At 37.9% G+C, this 19,493-nt stretch overlaps 1 protein-coding gene across 1 annotated transcript in view; it reads right to left on the reverse strand.

The window, feature by feature from the left end:
- LOC139802443 (connector enhancer of kinase suppressor of ras 2-like) overlaps positions 1-19,493 on the reverse strand; it is a 158,341-nt gene that overhangs the window by 78,138 nt on the left and 60,710 nt on the right. The window contains exons 3-4 of the mRNA XM_071757613.1: positions 2,306-2,508; positions 944-1,031 (exon numbers count right to left, since the gene is read on the reverse strand). Coding sequence (XP_071613714.1) covers positions 944-1,031; positions 2,306-2,508 — 291 coding nt within the window. The remainder of the gene's footprint in view (positions 1-943; positions 1,032-2,305; positions 2,509-19,493) is intronic.

Genomic DNA, 19,493 nt, shown 5'->3' on the forward strand with positions numbered 1-19,493 from the left:
TGGAAACCCCCAGGACACTGGCAGGGCAGGCAGTGGACCCCATGTGTTGGAGGCTGGGCCAGTTTAAGGTGATTACAAACAGCTTCAACTAAGATTCTTCTTGCTTTCCCTCCTGCAGTACCTTCATCTTGTGTTTTTGCTTCATCCAGAGACAGCTCTGACAATTCTCTAACCTCAGCATGTATTCCAATAACACTATTTTGTCCCTTAATATTTTTAGCCACTTACAAGAGGAGAAGCTCATGGTAAATATTTCTGAAACTAATTTCCACTTAGTCTTCCTGTAGCTGTGTGTCACCTCTTGTCTTGGTTCAGGAGCACTGCCAGAGACTCATTATTTGTATATTATATGTAGCACTACAGACTAAATAAATTAATTTTATGCACCTGTGGATTGTACTAAATTAAAATTAATTAATGAATGACAGTGATGATAATACTACTCCCCTTATCTGTTCCATATTTGGTTCATTTAATGTTATGAATATTTCATGTTAGTCACTGAACATCTTTCATGTAGCTGTCTCTCCTTTAAGTGAAGAACCCACAGCACAAGTTCTTGATGTATTTGTATGCATTATAAAATCTTGTCCCTGAAAGATATCCTTCATATTTTAATCTGTAATACACTAGGAGCAGCAGCAAAGTTGTTTCCCACTGTGGCTTTGTTCTTTTGTTGCATGGTGGTATATAACCCAACATGAAATTTTCTACTGAAAAACAAAGTGGATTATTTTTACCCTCACACTGTCCTTCAGTCTACCCAGACATATGAGGGTAAATAAAGCACAAAAATCTTCCTGTCATTCCCAGAGAAAGAGATGATGCAAAGAACAGAAAGGGAATGCTAAAAGAATTTTGCTGGTAAAGTAAAAGCTTAGCAATGCTTTTACTGTGGCAATTTTTAAGCCAGTGGCCTCTGAGTGAAGATCACCACCCCTACCTGTTGCACAATGGTTGTTAGTTCCAGGCACAGTTGAACAATGTTGTTTTTCAGCAGTGAGTATTCTGTCACACTGACAAATGGAGACCTGTGACAAAGCAAGGATAAGGTTATAGAGCATTAAGGGTTATAACTCCTGTTTAAAATATAAGGAGATATATGCAATTTAGAGATCAGTTCTACACAACAGAAGTATGAAGCAGATAATCATGACAATTTCCAGCACCAAGCTTCACAGCTTTTGTATAACATGATTCTGAAACAAGAAACAACATAGGCAGGAAAGATGAAAACTGGATTTTGGCCAGAATATAAGTTGTTATGTTGATGAAAAGTGGAAATAGGAGCTTCCAAATAATTTTAAGTAGTCAAGATTTCTTCTGTACAGCTCATTTAAAAACCCCAGCTTGTCTAGTACATCACTCTTCAGCAGCAGTTAGCACCTTAATTCAGAAAGCAAAGTAATGCTTATTTAGTCACCAACAGCTTCCTGCATGCTTGGATTTTCTTCAGGCACTCTGCATTCTGGCTGAATCTGACCCCATTTGAATTTATAAGAACTGACAAGGTCATTGCCCAAGAGAATATGACTGCTGGCATTAGGTTAGGAAGATGTCACCAGGATTATACAAACCCTGTAAAGGAGGGTGATTCACTCTCTCTGGGATTCCTAAGGTGCCTTCTATACATTCAAGAGCATTCAGGTTTAGGATAAAGCTATCCATTGCTGTAACTCCAGAGAGTAAGAGAAACTAAATGTAAATGCTCTGATGTTAGTTTATATTTTGGTTTCTGTCTCCCCAGAATTCATAAATTTATCACAAAAACCTCAAGCAGTGGTCAATGGTTGAGCATTAGGCAACACCACAAGTGTCATTAATAATCAATTCTATTCTTGATATAAACTAAAATAAAAATTCAATTTTCAGACAAAGCAAGCAGAATAATTTATTTTGTAGATTCTTAATTTTTTTGTCAGCTCCAGCTTTTTTCTGTGTTTTTGATAGCGTTTGATTCAAGCTACACAATGTTTTCATTCTTACCCTTCTTCCTGAAATTTCTGATGATATTACCACTTGTGACAATAAGATGTCAGCTTAGAATAGCACAGAGGTATTAATTTTGCACAGAATACTATCAGACTGAAAACCATCTGAGGAACTAAATAAAGAAGACTTCAACATCCTTCTGCCAGAAAAGGGGCACACTTGAAAAACTTGAAAAACAAAATTTAGAGCTAGAATTCTAGAACTGCCATTTTAATATTTCAATGAAAAACTACAAGAGGAAAAAGAAAGAACAAATAGAAAAGAACCCAAACAATTCTTCTCATGCATAAGGGATTGAGGAATAGTAAATTACCTGTCCAGCCAGGCTAGTAAGTTCTTGGCAGCACCAATCAGATCAACTACAGAGGTAAGAAAATCATTTGGCAGTCGTCTGGAGGCCCTGCCATCATAATGGCCACTCCTCCTTCTACCCGTTATAAAGTTCTGAAGATTTTTGGCTGACGCATTCAGCTTGTGAGACAGAGTTCTCAGGTTTTCAGTCTCCAAACCGTAATTCTGAAGGGAAAGAAGAAGATAGACAATTAAGTGAAATAGGTTGAAGAATCCCCACCTGCTGGGTCTCAAGGTCTTCCCAATTTTCTAAAGCAAAGATGAATCAGTCTGCTCTCTCCTGCCTGCAACGGCTCAGGGTTAACAAACCATTTGGTGTATTTGCCACCTCTGGGAGAAGGTCTTTAGCACTGGATCCTGCTGCACAGGATCTCAGTCAGATTTGTGTCAGTTCCTCTACTAACAGAATCACAGAATCATATCAGGGGAAAAAAACACTTCAAGATCATCGAGTCCAACCACAGCCAAACTCTACCAAGTCCAGTGCTTAAACCATGTTCCAAATCACCACATCTTACATGTATTTTGAACACCTGCAGGGATGGTGATTCAACTACTCCTTCAGTGAGGAAGTTTTTCCTAATACCCAATCTAAATCTCTGGTGCAACCTGAGGCCATTTCCTCTTGTCCTGTTTCTTGTGCCTAGGGAGCAGAGACCAACCCCCACTTCGGTGCAGTCTCCTTGGATTGTACAATCTCTCCAAGTAGGTTGGAGAGAGTGCCAAGGTCTCTCAGCTTTCTTTTCTCCAGGCTAAACATGTAATAACTTACCCTTAGCAGAACTTCCCTTTACTTACGCTTGGAATAAGGTATAAAATTTTATATGGCCTTGGTGAGAGGCAAAGGAAAATTCCTTCCTGACCTCTGCTATTGTTGGTGAGCAGCTGTCCCATGTGTAATGTAATATGGGAACAGTCACATCAGGTCAGAGCAAAGCTGTGAGATGTGTTACTCCTGGTTGCTGTGACAGAGCAGGGCAGACTGAGCACAGAGCAGGCAGGAGGTAACAGCTGCCAGGGGTTCAGAGCCTTCAGCCAGAGACACCCTCTTCATATTTAACAGTTCTTAATGGATTTTGTTCCATTTTTCTGATTCTGATGGGGGAGGGCGGAATCTAAGTGAGGCTTTCCACACATAAGTCCCTTTTCCCTTTACATTCCTTCATCCATGTCTACATATTTTTATTACCAAATCAATTTGCCACTTGGAACCATGTAGCAAGCACAAAGATATCTCAGGTTATATATATAACTGTATGTATATATGTGTACTTCACTCAAATTCACTTAGAAAGTCTCAGACTGAATGGAAACCAGATTCCCTGCTGCCACAACAGGATGTAGCATATGAAAGAATCTTCTGAACGTTTAAACAAAATCACCTTTCAGAGTGTGGATTGATTGCTACTCATTTCAGCCATGCTTATCAGAGGATAGCTGATAATGAATATCACATGTTAATTTTCCTACCTAATCTTCCTCAAAACAGAGAGTAAAAAACCACATCAATACAAAATCTTTCTACTAATAAAAAAAGCTTATGAAAGGATTGTATGGAAGTCAACCAAAATAAAAACAAATGTTTGGTAAAGTTGTTTGGACCTCTTAAGGCGTTCCTTAGGACCACACGTTCTCTGCCAGCCATTCTCCCTCTATAAGTTCACTCTGAAAAATAAATCAAGCCCCAGCCTCCAACCTAAAAGGCAACCTGCAAGGAATAGAAACAGATTGCTACCATTGTTAGCTCTCTGTGAAGAATTTAGATTTTAAAATAATTTTAGATTCCAAGGACAGAATTAGTCAAGGAGGCTTAAAAGCCTCCAGTTTAAGACTGAATAGTGAAACAAATAAAAGTCACACTGGGTTAGCTTTACATGACAACAATTCTCTCTTTTCCAGAACACTTTACATTTAACAATGGCTTCACAGAAGTAAGTCATTCTATTTTGAAAAAGTTTAGTTATAAAACAAAGTTGTGTTTGATATTAGTATGCCTTCTGTTTAATATCTGTGGCCTTTCTTTTACTGAAGCACTGAAGGAATTCTCTCCCTGCTCTAATTTTTCTCAACTTTTACTCATGTCAGAATGAGTAAATGGATTCATTGGGAGGTATCTACCTGTTAGCAACCATCAAGGCAGTGCTCAGTTCACCCTCAGACAGATTTTCATTTTGCACACTCCACACTGCATTGCAAGGATAATAAACCAGATTCTCCTGGTTCTATTTCCCAAGCTAACCTTGCTTATCCTTGTGGAAGCAAGCAGAAAATGTTTCTCCCAATAATTCACTACTGCATAAAAGCTTTAGAAACCTCTTGGTTTGCTTTCAAGAAAAGCTAAGCAGGAAAGAAAAGAATTTGACCAGTGAATCTATAAAAGTCTGTACACTTTTACCTGAATCAGTCTGATTTTTAACAAAAGAAGTCATTGCTCAAGTCATTGGAAAACACAAAGGACTGAACAGAAAATGTGTTTGAGGAAATCCTCCGAGGGAGCTGGTTCTTTGTGTCATCTTAAAGTTCATGAAAGTTTATAAAGTATAAAAGCCAAAAAAGTGGCTTTTTTGCCACTAACTGGCAACCTCAGCCAGTGTCAATATAAAACTTAAAATATTGCAAAGCATAGATAGATATGTTCATAAAAATAACAAGGAGATGGAAGGAATCTTTCAGCACAGTGCAGGTGCAGGCTGGTGGTTCAGCTGAGACTTCACAAGACACAATAACGGGGAAAAGATTAAAATATTACAAGAATGACAGTGAATCAATATCTCCCTCAAAGACAAAGATTGCATCTCTCTGGATATAAGCTTGCCTCACATCCAAGAACTTAATTTTTAAAAGAAACAACCATAACCAACTAGAAAAAAATAATCCTTCAAAGTCTTACCTCCAAACACCTCACCCTAATTTCCAGGGCTGGAGCAGCACAGGCTCCACTGGGACCTCCTGCACAACCCCTCTGCTGGGCAGAAGCTCTGGTGCCATAAAGTCCCCCCAAAAAAACTATTGCAGGAAGGTAGGGGCTCTTGCAGGCCTCCCAGGTCAGCAGCTGAGGTGGTGGGATATAAAAGATGTTGCTTCAGAGGAGGGAAGGGCCAAGGGGTGAGCAAAGACACACATTTGAACCATGTTGATTATCATTCTGTGATTGTGCTTGAAAAGACAGATGGAAGAGTTGCAGTTTATGATAATGAGTGAGTAGGAGGTCAGCCTGGTTCTGTAGACATGACACTGCAAGTATCCAGAGCTCTTCTCATTCCTGTAGGCATCTCATCTGCAGGATGCTGACTGAGATCGTCTTAAACCCGCCAGACAGCATCAGCATCACAGCTGCCATAGCAGCCTTCAGTTTTCACAGCTATATATTCTGCTCTCACTGTGTTAAATATGTGCTGTTAGTTGCAGACACACCATAGAAATGATGCCCCTGAGCCTGTAAAATTCTGTTTCCTGGCAGGTAATTTCCTTCTTGCACTGTAAATCCTAGATATAACTTCTGTTTTAAAAAGAAAGAGGGGAGGGGGGGGGGAAAGAAAAAGCCTCTAAAAGGGACTAGAGGGTGCCATTAGCACAGGCAGGATTGTTTTTCATACAAGAGTAGGGCTAAAAAAAAAACCCAAATCCAACAAGCAAGGTTTGCTCCATACCCTAGTTTTGTTTCATGGTGCTCAAGATGGTTGCGCACTCACTTTTTACCAAATTCTTAGTGGAAATAGACATACAGGTTTAGAGAAGAAACACTGACTAATGAAGCAACCCCAAAGAACCTCACAGCCACAGAGTTAATCACAAATTTGTCATGAAATCTGGATCATGAAATTGCTCAGTGAGAAGAGGAGTTTAGTTTACAGGCAACCTCACTCCATTTCAGTAGAATGGGCCTGCAGGAAGGAAGAGCCACAGCAACAGTAAATCTTGAACACAGAAAGATGTGACTGGTAAATCTAGTAAGTATTTACTTAAGCTTCTTCCTATAAAGACACTGTTCTAACAGTAAATAATTCTGTATATCCACTGAGTATAATATATGGTAGCATTAGCAACTTAACACGAAGGAGAGGAAGCTGGAGATTATCTGATTTGTGCAGTGACTGATGCAGAAGGAAATTTTAGGTTGGAGCTCAGCAGTTCTTGATGTCCTATTTACTGACAGGAGTTGGAAAGTAGGATTCCAAGAGGTAGAAATGAAATGCAAATGTGAGCCAGCCAAGCTTATAAGAGAAGAATATCATTGGTAATAATAAAGCTGTGCTTAAAGTGACATTTGTTAGTGAGATGTACAACTGACTCAGGTTCAAGTCTGTTTGCTGTCTGTAAAACACAGCTTTCAATTTTAGTGATTTCATTCTCTAACTCACTGACTTTCAGACTATCAGGGAGCATTTGTGCCATGGCCCTAATTCCCATCTCCTGCTCCACTTGGAGATGTCAGTTCCAGTGCTCCTAGGGAGGTAGGAGGGTTGCTGGAGGATACAGATCACCTCCACAGCTTTTGCAGTTGAGGTTTTTTTCTTAAAGTACAGAAAATGCAAGTGTCTGCTGTCAGATGTGCTGGAATCCAGACAGGAGAGAACACAAGGTTTTTCTAACAACTTGCATTAGATTGTTGTTACTACTGCAGAGGAAAAGATACGATAGAAGAGAAAAGCTGTTGAATATTCCATATAGCTAAAAACACTGGAAACTGAAAAATAGGAAATATGTCTCCAGAAAGACATTTCTTCCTTTTTACTTCATTAAGCTAACATGAAGAGTTAGCTGAATACACTGTGACATTGAACCCTCCCTGCTCTTTGTTTGTATCACAATTCTGGTATGAAGTTCTGTTTTTAAAACGGAATGAGTAATTATTTTTAAAAATTAACTAATTTTTTTATCTGACAATGCAACACCTGGGTTTTTAAATATTTAAAGAAGTGGAATTAAAAAAATATTCAGCTATGGGCTAGGGTGTTTTCATATCTTATTACCTGTAATAACTGCAAATTAGTATTTTATGCCAATAAAACAATCTGTGAAAATTTTGGCTACTAGAATAAGATTGTAATTGCAAAATAATATTGTAAAATTGTTGTGACAAAGATAAAAAAAAACCAAATAGGTACAGTGGGAAAAAGTGGTAAGTTCTAATTAACTTTTTTGTAAATACCTGAAGATTAAAAGCAAAGCAAGGAATAATTTCAACATAAAGAAAGTTTGCTTCTTCTGTGGGGAAAAAAACCTAAACCAGCATTATATATTTAAAGGTACTAATATAATGAAATTGTTTTGCTATGATGTGACTGTGGTAAAAAAAAGGATGCACACTGAAGTTCAGCTGTCACAGCATATAATTTGAACTGAACAGTTCATATTGCATAAAAAATGATTTTAACTTACATTAAAAACAGATTTAATTTTAATGTTTGTTTTTTCATGATGTTGTGCTTCCTAGAAGTAGTGGGTGTGATATATGTATATATATAAAAATATATATTTATAAGGATGTATAAACATGTAGCTGCACCATGGTGTAATGATCAGGATTAGGAAATCCATATAAAAGCTGCTCCCTGTAGGACCCTTCCCCACCTGTCCCCATGGGAGATGGTTGCAGCTCGGTGCTGTCAGATGCCTGGGAAAAACAATTCCCCAAAGCAGCTCTGGGCTTTTGGAATCTCCTTTGGGAAAACCTGGTGAGGCAGATGGGATCCCACAGCTCCCTGCTGGCTCCGTGGCTCTGAATGCTGCTGCTGCAAAGGCCACAGTTTGGCAAGGAAAATGACACTGTTTGGGATAGCAGATAGCATTTACCACTTAATGAACAAAACAGGCTGCCTAATAAAAGCAAAAAAGCCAAAATAATCACAGGCTCTGATTTTAGCATAAATAATTCCGGACTTAATTAGAATGTAAACCACCAACCAGACTGTTTTTTCAGTTTGTTTCCTTTCTGGAGGTATATTTTTAAAAATTGAGAACCCAACAGAAAACACAGTAGAAAACTTAATCCAGAATACTCATCTCTGTAAACTTTTCATTGATTTCATCAGATAGGGAATCAGTCCCAGTATGCAGACCCTTAAAGGAGATCCCTGGTTTCCCTTTGGACACTGAACCACTGATTATTACTATTTGGATGTGGCTATTCCTTAGCAGTCTAATATTGCATCCATCAAATCCAACTCTCTCCAACTTTACTCTATGAAAAGTCTTCTAGGATGCCTAAAAATACCTTCCAGCTAAAACCAGCCAACAAAATCCAGTAGTGTTTCTACAGATCTGTGTCCAAGTTCAGGTCTAGAGACTGGAACCTAAACCTGGACACATTTTGTGAATGGGAAAAAAATGGAACCACTACCATAATAAAATACAACTATTAGCAACACTTAGTGAAGACTTAAAGTAAATCAAAGAGCTTTAAGGCTACTCTGTCAGATGTAGTTCATAGAGTGTCAGACTTGCCACAGTGCAGTCATGTTTTAGTTGGGTAATGATGGTAATCCCCTCCTCTGTGAGCAAAGGAGGCATCTGAGTAAGAGGCAATTGAACCCAACATGACCCAATTCTCAGAATGTCTTATCACAAACTCCCAGTCTGCACAGTTTAACTTCTCTGGCTGCAGTAAATGTCTGGTGGAATTACCAGTATAATGGCTGTTCCACTCACTTTATACCTAGGAGATGCTCTAATGCATCCTGCAATGTATTAACACTCAAAATTATACCTATATTGATATTAATCAGGATCCATTTCCCAAATTACAGAAGCAGCCTAGCTTCCTAAATAAATCTGATTTGCTCTGCACTAGGAAAAAAAGAGGCCACATCTGGATATGTGCTGCTTAAACTAAAATATTCAGTAATTTACATATTTTAGAAAAATAAAATCCTAGCTCCTGTTGTTTTTGCAAACTGTACATGTATTAAGGAAATGCATTCCATCCTAATGGCTGGGGACTGCAGTTTAAATAAAACATTGTCCAAATTTGTTTCTGCATTTTCTTTAAAAGCACTCTCTTTCTAAATCAGCAAATTAGGAACACTAAAACCAAAGCTGCTCACTATTTTTACAACATTTGCCTATCACTTTATGATATGAATCAAACCACAGCATAATAACCTACTTTATGTGCACAGACCACAATATTTCAGAAAAAGTATGGGATTTATTAATAACTATAGTAATACTGTGCAAATATGCAACATCATAACAAAAATCAGAGTATATTATCTGAAACACCAAGTCTTTCCTATGCACAGCTTTCCTCCCCCTTGTGCTCCCTTCCATTATAATTATCCCACCTTTCAGAAGCAAATCGTGTCACAATTCTTTCTTGTCTCCTGAGTCTATAATTTGGAACTTGTCACAATGCTTCTCAGCACTCCATATACTTCCCTCTTACCTTGTAAACAGACACATTACATAGATAGTGCTAAGATGAAATATTTAAACCTTAAAAACTTAACATTTGTTCTATATTTTTAACTGCCAGAGGAAGCCTCAGCATTTCCATTGTAATCGATACATATACGTGTAATCAAGCATAATTAAGGGGCCTTGAAAAATAATTTGACTGAAAAAGCCATAAATTTCTGATGACAGAATGAGAACATGATAGTCTTTCCTTTAAAAAGTGGAGTCAAAAAGACCATGAGATGAGCTACTAGAAGAGATGTTTTTCAAAATATTTAAATAAATAGTTAAAATTGTGTCAAAGTGTTAAGAGAGTCAAATAACTGGACAGCTGGTAAGAGGAAATCAGGGAAAATGAGAGTTTGAGCTTATATTCTGCAGTTACCTCCTCTGAAAACACAAAAAATATATGGCAAGACTGGACCTTTCCAGATGAAGAAGAGAAGACCCTGGACATACTGTGCAGATTTGTTGTTCATGGATCTCAGAAGTGTCACTGATGATGACAAAACTTGACCTGCTGTATGCTGAGATAAAACTGCACAGCATCCTTGTTTTTATTATGAAATGCTTCAGAGATAACCAAGAATTAACCACAGTTCTTATCCTCTGCCTGAACATTTTAAAAGTAGGTTTTGCATTGTAGCTCAGGCTGCAGATCTCTGAAACAACTGCATAAAGCTTTCTTGGTCTGCTTAATCCTAATGGAGTCAACATGATTTAAATTGTGTAATATCCAAAAACTCTCTGTAGTTTGGTAAGCTTGAATAAACTGGAACATCTTCATGTTTCTGTACATATTGATCTATGGAGAGAGACTGAGAATATCTCACTGCACTACAAGTATCTAAACCACAGGAAGGTATGAGAAAATTAAATTCATTACATTCAGCACAGGCATTTAAGAAATGCCCTACAACATTAAACAAATCCAATAGGCAATCTTCCAGTGGGGAACTTTTAAGAGAAAATTGCTGTCCCGTAGCACTTCTAATTGACATTTTCTTCTCAACTCTATTTTCATGAGTTTAGCTCCAAACTGCATTTTTAAAACTTTTCTTCCTTTCAAAATAGATTCAACGTTTACTTGTATTTTTTGAGCAAACCTTTAATATTACAGTGGCATGAAACAATGAAACCTTCTCATAAATGTACTAATAGCAAGTCCTGAGTCTACTGCACCATCCATACATTATTCACCCTCTGCCAAGCTGACTTCTGTGCATTTCTAATAGATCCACTGCCAACTCAGAAAAAATACCAGAAGGAAACTAAAGCTGTGGCTCTGTTTCTTTTGTGATGCACTAGACCCAAAAGGATGAAGCAGGTTGGTCTATTTTGTGGCTTTTCCCCTCAGAAGATAGATTTTCTCCAATTACTCTGCTTCATATTAAGTAAGGACTGCATATGGCTTCAATTAAAAAAACATATGTAAACCAGGCATCTGTGCTGGCTTGACCTCTTCCATATGTGTATGGAAATAAGCTATGCAGAATATGCTGATTGGAGATCCTGAGATAAATAAACAAGACCAGAGATGACCTAGTAGATATTACCTCCAAAACCATATATATTAAATCTTTCTAAAAGTGATTTCCAAATACTGCCTGCAGTAGCAGTGTCACCATGCCTGCAAGTGTTGTGTCCCAGTGTGTGCCATGCTACAGGCTACTGCTAATACATTATATCTCTCTCAGAAATACCTATATTACACCCAAATTCTCCTTTAAGTTTCCTGTTGCCAGTCCAGGGAACTCCACTGGTTTTATTTCAAGGACAGAATGTCTCAGTTTTTTGTTACACCTTTCCAGTATTCTGATCTTGATCCATCAGTTGCATCCTTCTCAGCAAAATCTGCTGGAAGCTGTTGCTCTACATGTGCAGGACACTGTCAAATAACCACAAACCTTTATTACTTGCTACTAAAACCTTATGGCCAATTAAACTCTGCTATTTATTTCACAATAATCATACTTTTACGTAAAACCCAACTGACCAGTCAAGAGAAATGCAATTTTTTTACGTACCTCTTAAAATTAATTAGACAGAAATGTAAGATGACAGAGAATACAAGGTGAGTATGGAACACAAAAAATGAATTTTAAACAGTGGTGAATTTATACAAAGTTCAGAGAATCAATGATAGGCATTTTGTTTTTTAAACATAAGGTCAACACTGACCATTTCACTTGGTTTCATGCAGAACTGGCAGTTCCATAAGCACTAATTCAGGGAACTTCTAGCAACTCACAGTGTAACATGGAGTGGTATGAAAACTAAGTTACTATGGAATTTATGAAAGAAATTGCTCCTTGCAAATGAGAAGAGCAATTTTTCAGTGTTTTCCATCACAGGGAAAATGCCATCACTCGACCTGCACTGACCCACTCCCTGTACTTCCTTTGTGCAGAGAATCCCCATGGTAGAGCACTTGCTATAAGGGGACTGCAATGTGCACCCCATTGGTCAGTGCAGATTTTAAATCAGGATCCTAAAGAAAACATGAATTATACTTATTTATATTTTTCTGAAAGATAAAAAAACCTGAAAGCTGATTGTGAATGCTCATAATATTGTTTATACCCAATTATTTAAAATATTCTCTAAGTGGCAGTGCAATTTTTAATTAAAAGACATCGATGTATTTCATGTGGACAACTACAGAGATGACAATTTATTTGATGATTTAGACTTTGAACATATGAGCAAACCAAGAAAATTTCTGTATGTCACTCACCTGCTGGGTTATTTTAAATAACTTCATATATATTTTAAATGGAATATTACTTTTTTCATTTAATGGGGAAAAACTAACCTCTTCCTGCAATAGCCTGTACCACTTCCAGCTGGCTAATTGATTTAAATCATATATTAAAATGTTTAATGCAATAGTATATAAGTAAGTATTCTTAGGAGGAAAACACCAAACCCAAATGCTAGTCTGCAAGAGCTGTATTTGTATGCTTTGCTGAATGGAGCACTAACTTTGCAGATCTCCTGATAAGAAGAGGCCAGCAATGTTCAGACACATTTATTGTGACAATGATTTGAAGTCAGCAGTAAGAATTACTTAGCACGAAGTATCTATAAGGGTCTAATAAGCATGCAAGACAGCAGCAGATAAAACAGAAAAGTGACCAGTGTTGAAACAGATTTTTTTGCCACTGCTAGTTTTCCCCTCCTTGTGCATGAAGAATTCAAACAAGGAGAAAAACTACAATAGCTCCTGACATGAGTCTGGTTTTTACAAGTCAGTGCACACACTGATGTCTGAGCACAGAAAATTATTGTGGATTTGCATCAACAATCAGTAATTATGTTTTATGTCAGCCAACACAGGAGCAGAAAAACTAATTCCCTCTGCCAGAGCTGTACAAAATTCCACCACGGAGAAGTTATCAGTTCCAGAACTTAATGCCTATACCAAAAATTAACTAGACCCTAAGTGTAGTCCACAGCCAAGCCTCAAAACATGTCTGGCTGGGTTTATAAATCCAACCACTGGTTCTGACCTGTCTGAAATCAATATTTCTTTAGCTCCCAAAAGCTGGGGGACTCACCCAAACATACCTGGACAAGATTGAATTATTTAAGCCACTTTTCCAAAAAGTTTCACTGTACTTTATTCTGCTGTGTGTGTTTACACAAATCCAGGCTACACAAACTTCAGTCTAAAAGTGCCAAACCAATTCCTCTCAACACAAATGGAAGTCACAGTTTTGATTGCCAGCATTGACACCAGGGGTATAATAAATGCCATTACAAAACCAGAATGATCTAAAAAATTTAACTTGACTTAACCAGCTCTGTAACTAACAGCTTCATCCCTTTCAAGATGGTCAACACTTGGCTCTCATTCCTCTACTTAGAAGCTTGCAAGAAATTAAATACAAACTTCCCTCTAGGCCCTGTGAAAACATAAATGCATTCTCAGCTCACAAAAGTATCATGAAGGAAAGGAAAAAGGTGTAAAGCACTATTTTATTGAAGAGATTAATGCTTGTTTTAGCATCCATGAGAACCTCAAGATTTGTTTGTGTGGCAAGCTTTAACCAAACACACCCTAATATTATTGAAAGTGATATTGAAATCTAGCAACTCTTTATCACGGCGTAAGAAATGCCACAGGACAGAGATATTACAAGAATCTTTCTGTGCAGAAAGAGAAAGATAGAAAAGAAAATGGGAGTCCTCTGCTGCACAGCCTATCCATGTGTAACTAGCAGGCTACTCCATACACATCACACTTGGATCCTAGGGAAAGCAATAATTCATATAAATTAATTGGATATGTGAATTCTAATTAATCCACAAAGGCTAGGTAAGCATCCTTAGGAGACCACAGGGTAAAGTCCACAATACTGCAGACAAATCAAGTATCCAAATCTTGGCTAGCCTGTGGCTCAGGACACAGGGGAGCTCACACAGAACAATTCAGAATATTGGAGCAAGGCAGCAAGGGAAGGAGGTTAAAAACCAGAAGCTGACCCTCCTGCTTTCTGCTGTCCACTGGTTTTGGCAAACTAGACTGCTGTGCAATAAAAGATGCCTTCTGAAACACAAAAAAGTCCAAGCAAAAGAAGCAAGAAACATTGGCTGAGCCCTGCAACATTCAATGTTAACGCAGCTGCTTTCAGCAGAAACAACCATGAAGTGCAACAGAGTGTTACTGTTTGGGTTTTTCTTTTACCACTGAGCAGGGAAAATCATCCCTCCTAGGAACTGTGACCACTATCGTCAGCCCTGAAGAAACTGAACACCCAAGAAGGGCTCAAATTACAAACACGAACGTTGTTTTCCAGCTCAAGAGAAATCTGAACCGTGGCTGAAATGGAGGGACCGTGGACACCCCCTAAACCTGGGGCAGAACAGCACACAGGAATCATAACGTATTCCAACACTACTTGGATTGAATTTCAGTCAGTACTTTTCCTGCTGGCCTACAGCAGACACGTGGTTTTGCAGAACCAGATCATTTGCCTCCCTATTCATTTGCATACATTTCTTCTACTGCTTTGGCCTAATTAATAGGAATTCAATTTAACTGCACAGATCCTGGTGTCCTGTTCTCTACCAGTCAGGGGCAATAACTCATAATACGAAAAGGAATGAAACACTCATTGACAAAATGCCACTGAGTTTACCCAGACATGCAGCCAGAAATAAAATACACTAAGGGATTATTATAAATGGATTATTTCAGAAAATTGTAAAAAGTACATTTATGTTTCAGCAACAGGCAGTAGTTTTCCTATAGTAGCCTACTCACCAGCCAAGCCTGCAATGATTAGGATGCTCATTCTCAGTGGTATTTGAAGAGATGCATGTTCAGACAAAAACTACAATTTAACACTTTCTATAGAACGTGGGTTTCCCCATTTTTGTAGAAAGGATTATCCTGGGACAAGAAGAAATCTTTTTACAATGTCATATATTTTGATTATGACACCAAAAGATGGGAAAAACAGAGTTTATTCTCTCCCATTGGTCTCCTAACATTGTCCTGCTGTACAGGTAACACAAAATTTTAAGGAATTAAATTTAAGGAAATAATTTTTTTTAAAAAATCAACTGACACAGCTGCCTGTATGTCTGCTAAGGGCACGCTGTCTCATTTAACAGTGAGGGAATGTCATTTGTATCAGGCAGTGAACACAAATAATAGGTAATTACCTTCAAGGTTCTCCTTTTCCAGCTTATCAAGACCTTGAATTTCTTGCTTTTTACCAGTAAGACAAACCTTTTCTCCATATGCATGTGTAAAATACCTGTGCACAGCTGTACTTCAGTCTACTGTGATCTGTTTGGACAAACTCAACTGAAAATGGCAGCAGACTTTAAAAGAAAAAAAAAAAAAAGACAACCCTTAAGAAAGAAAGAAAGAAAGAAGCAGCTATTTACACTAAACAAAATATGATACATCCTTTCTAATATGTGGAATAATTAACTAAACCATTCAAGAGCATTAATTCAGTGTTTTGGCACAACATAATAAATAGCACTGGACTGACAAAAGTTGAATTTCTTTTCCAGCTGAGATTAATAAAGCTCTCTGGATGTATATTTGTATAGACAAAAGTAATGTATGTGCCAGGTTCCTCGTTATGCTGAGGAGATGGAATATCCCTTCACATCTCATTAAGAGAGATGGCTTTCCATTTCGAAGAGAGAAGAGTTATTTCAATCTGTTTAAGCACCTATATATATATATAAAAAAAGTGATATTTCTTGTCTAGAATAATCACCTTTAGATAACCTCTGAAATATGGGGAGAAAATAAGTATCTGACATACTGAATGTCATATTAAAAATGAACCTGGATTACATATCTGGTACAGTAAGGGGAAATACTTTCCAATATACTCATAGAATTGACAAACCAGAAAGTGTATTGGCAGAATAAAAGATGAAAAGGATCCCAGGAGAGATCATTGTATGTCTGGCCATTAAAAAAGTAATATTAATGTAATCAAAATTTCAATACTTTTAATTCAGAAAAAAAGCCAAACAAAAAACAACCACGTCAATAGATAGAGAGGCAGCTATGAAAGTTTGGCTGCTTCATCTTCAGCATGGCACTTCAAAATACATTTGTGCAAACTGCTTTCCAGCTACCAACTAAATACTACTACTCCTGTAATTTTGTCCAATAAAGAAATACGTATGGTCCATACATTGTTTTAAAAAAAATAATTAAAATATTCAAAGTAAATTAAACTCATGCCAGTTGTTACAAACATGCTGACCCACAGGTGACTTGCTTTTGCCTTCTAGCAGAAAAAACTATCATGCTTGGATTGCTTGTTTTTCAGTAACTGCAGAGAGAAGTTAATCTTTATTTCTCCTTGAATGCTATCACAGCACAGTGCCTAATTTAACTAGCTGAATGCCTATGAATTAACAGTGGTTTTAATTACTTCAGATACAATCTATATTTGAGCATGCTTTTCATCATGCATTCATTTTTCTTCCATTCATTATCCAAGTCTTTCTTTCCACTAGACTGTTTATATTTTAATTTGTGCAGACTTTTACAATATACTGACTCCAATACTGTCCTAATTAAATTAAATTTACTTGCATAGATTTGAACAGCAACCCTTGTTGACCTAAAAAATACTCCTTTTTCTTCTTTCCAATGTATTTTACTGTCTATCAAAGAATTAGTTTCCCCAGGCCCTACTACTACTTCAGTCAGCCTTTGTGCAACTAGTCTTCCAATACACATCCAGATTAGGATTTCAGCTTTAATAAAATTACAGTCCCAAACCTAAATTGCCTGCACTTTTGAGTCCATTACTGTTATTTAGGTCACTTCAGATAAATAACTGCAGAATAGCTTCTGATCACAGTAGTCAGAAAAGACTTTGGTTTGTAAGATAGGGCTTTTTCCCCCACAGCCATCATTCCCAATTTTCTTCATAATTAAAACACCATTCATAAATGTCTTTCTAGAATGGTCAAAGAATTGAAGCTGAAAGTATGGCTCACCTGTGGCTTTTCACTTCATAGCACATTAATTCAACCTGAGCAATCCCAACAAAGTGCCAGCACTTTCTTTCCTATAAAGAAAGACAGTACCACTTTCTGCCCTGCAGTATTACCCTTTCAGAAACCAGGCTATTCTAACATTTTAAATTATTTAATTTTTAAGGTAAAGTACATATTGTTACCACTCCTGCTATGCACACGTGTATCGATTACTTTTATTTTTCCCTATTTACATTTCTTACATCTCCTTTCCTACTGCAGGTCATCTTCTTCAAATGTAGATTAATCTCTAGACTGGATTCTCATATGCAATGTCTAATTAAAGAATGTTCTGAATTCAGCTTCCTTTCAAAAGAAAAATGATAACCTGTGTCTGTACCTGTTGATAGTAGCCCTTCTGACTTTATTCAGAAAGAATAAAATGCTTTGAATCACTTAGCCAAGACAAAATATCAAGTGTTTCTTTCTCATGTTTAATTGAGACAAGTGGATATAAAATCATACTGAAGGCACATGGGTAATAATAAACCTTCCCTGCCTTTAATCATTTGCATTTGAGAGTCTAACTAATAGGTGGTTTAGGACAGGGAAGGGAAAACTCAAGAGGTGCCTCCTTTAATTTTGTTTTTTTCTTGCACTTAGCAGCCTCACTCTAGCTCAGCACTCACCCATGTGCTGTGTAGGGCTTTGTTTGGCTATGGCAGAAGCAGAGGCATTGCCCTTGGATGTGTAACCCCCCAGCCAACCCCTCCCCATCCTGCCAGCAGCCAGAGGGATGATTTCCAAGCCCTTTGGGAACACACAGCAGCACAACATGCATTTTTGGAGTGTTCCAAGAGCTGAGGTGAAGGCAGGGAAATTTCTCTTGGTTTCCTGATGCCACAGGGCTGTTCCTTAGCTCAGCCCATGGCCAAAGTGCAGCTGAATTCCTGCTGCATCACTGAGCCTGAGCTCACCTGAGAGATTTCTACAGCACATTGGAGCTGTTTCTGCCTAAAGCATTACCCCACCCAGCCAGCTAAGATGGAGTGGAACATTCTGCTAACGCTGCCTGGAAGAAATAGGTCATGGAACTTGGACACTGCCAATTGCCAAAGAGAAATCAATTGAGAAATCCATGTTCGGAAAAATAAATAAAGAAATAAAAATCGATGCTCAGTGCCATGGCCCAGGGAGTGGCTGATCTGCAGAGTACAGAGTGGTGCTGACACAACTCAGTGCTGCCTCTGATCCTCTCTGGGTGCTCTGCCAGCACAGGCCCTGCTCAGGGGGAGAGACAGAGAGAACAAACCCATCCCTCCTGCTGCCATCACCCCTCCACATGGGGACTTTTAGACCAGATTGTTTGAACTGATGTCCCCCCTTAGTTGTTTTTTTTCACAACACGCTTTAAAATAATAATAATGTCTACATATATATGAACCTATAAATATACTTTGTGCACCATGCCTACATAAAAACAAACCCATATTGAATACATTAATGTATTGACACCTCAATGACTGGGGCTGGATTCCAGGTGCCCATAAATTGCATTAAATTTCCTTATAATGTAACTCAGGAGGAAGTCAGAGGTAAAATTGCATGCTCCCAGTTCAAATAATTTTTGATTTGTTTGCTCCTGTTTAGTGGCACAAGGAAAACACAGCTACCCCTATACCCTTTTAAATTACTTTTTATATAGAGGCTTCCCTCTTTAGTCCAGCCTAGAAATTCAATAGAGTGATGAACTCCAATTGACAACTTCCACTCATCACTTAACCATCATTAAGCAGTCAGAATTTAGTGCAATAATCTATTAATGGTTCAGGATTTAGCACAGAGTAAGAATACAATTGTAATATTTTTAGAAACATATTTCAATTGTTAACGAATGCAGCATCAGTTCCCCTGCTATTAAATTATTGTCTTTGTTTAAAATAATTAAGAGTAATTCTTAATGATGTTTTTTTATTACATAGCTGAGAATTCTGGTAAAATACTGCAGATTGAAAATAGATATTATGCTTAGGTTTGTAAAAGTTTTATATGTAGTCCTGGCCTAGTAAGAAGTTGCAGGAACTGAAGAATGTGTTGTGCATAGCAGGAAGGCAGAAATGTCAGAAGGGAGAGAATCCCCCCAGGAGCAGAGCTGCAGGCAGCAGGCTCACCCAGCAGAAAGCACATGGAAGGGGCAGGAAGATAAAAATTTAGGAGGTGGGGGGGAAAGCAGGCATCTTGTAGACAGAGTGAGAAAAGAAGGGTAAGGGCTGAAAGGCAGG

Source organism: Heliangelus exortis, chromosome 14 (genome assembly GCF_036169615.1).
Source record: "Heliangelus exortis chromosome 14, bHelExo1.hap1, whole genome shotgun sequence".
In the NCBI taxonomy this organism is placed as follows: Eukaryota; Metazoa; Chordata; class Aves; order Apodiformes; family Trochilidae; genus Heliangelus; species Heliangelus exortis.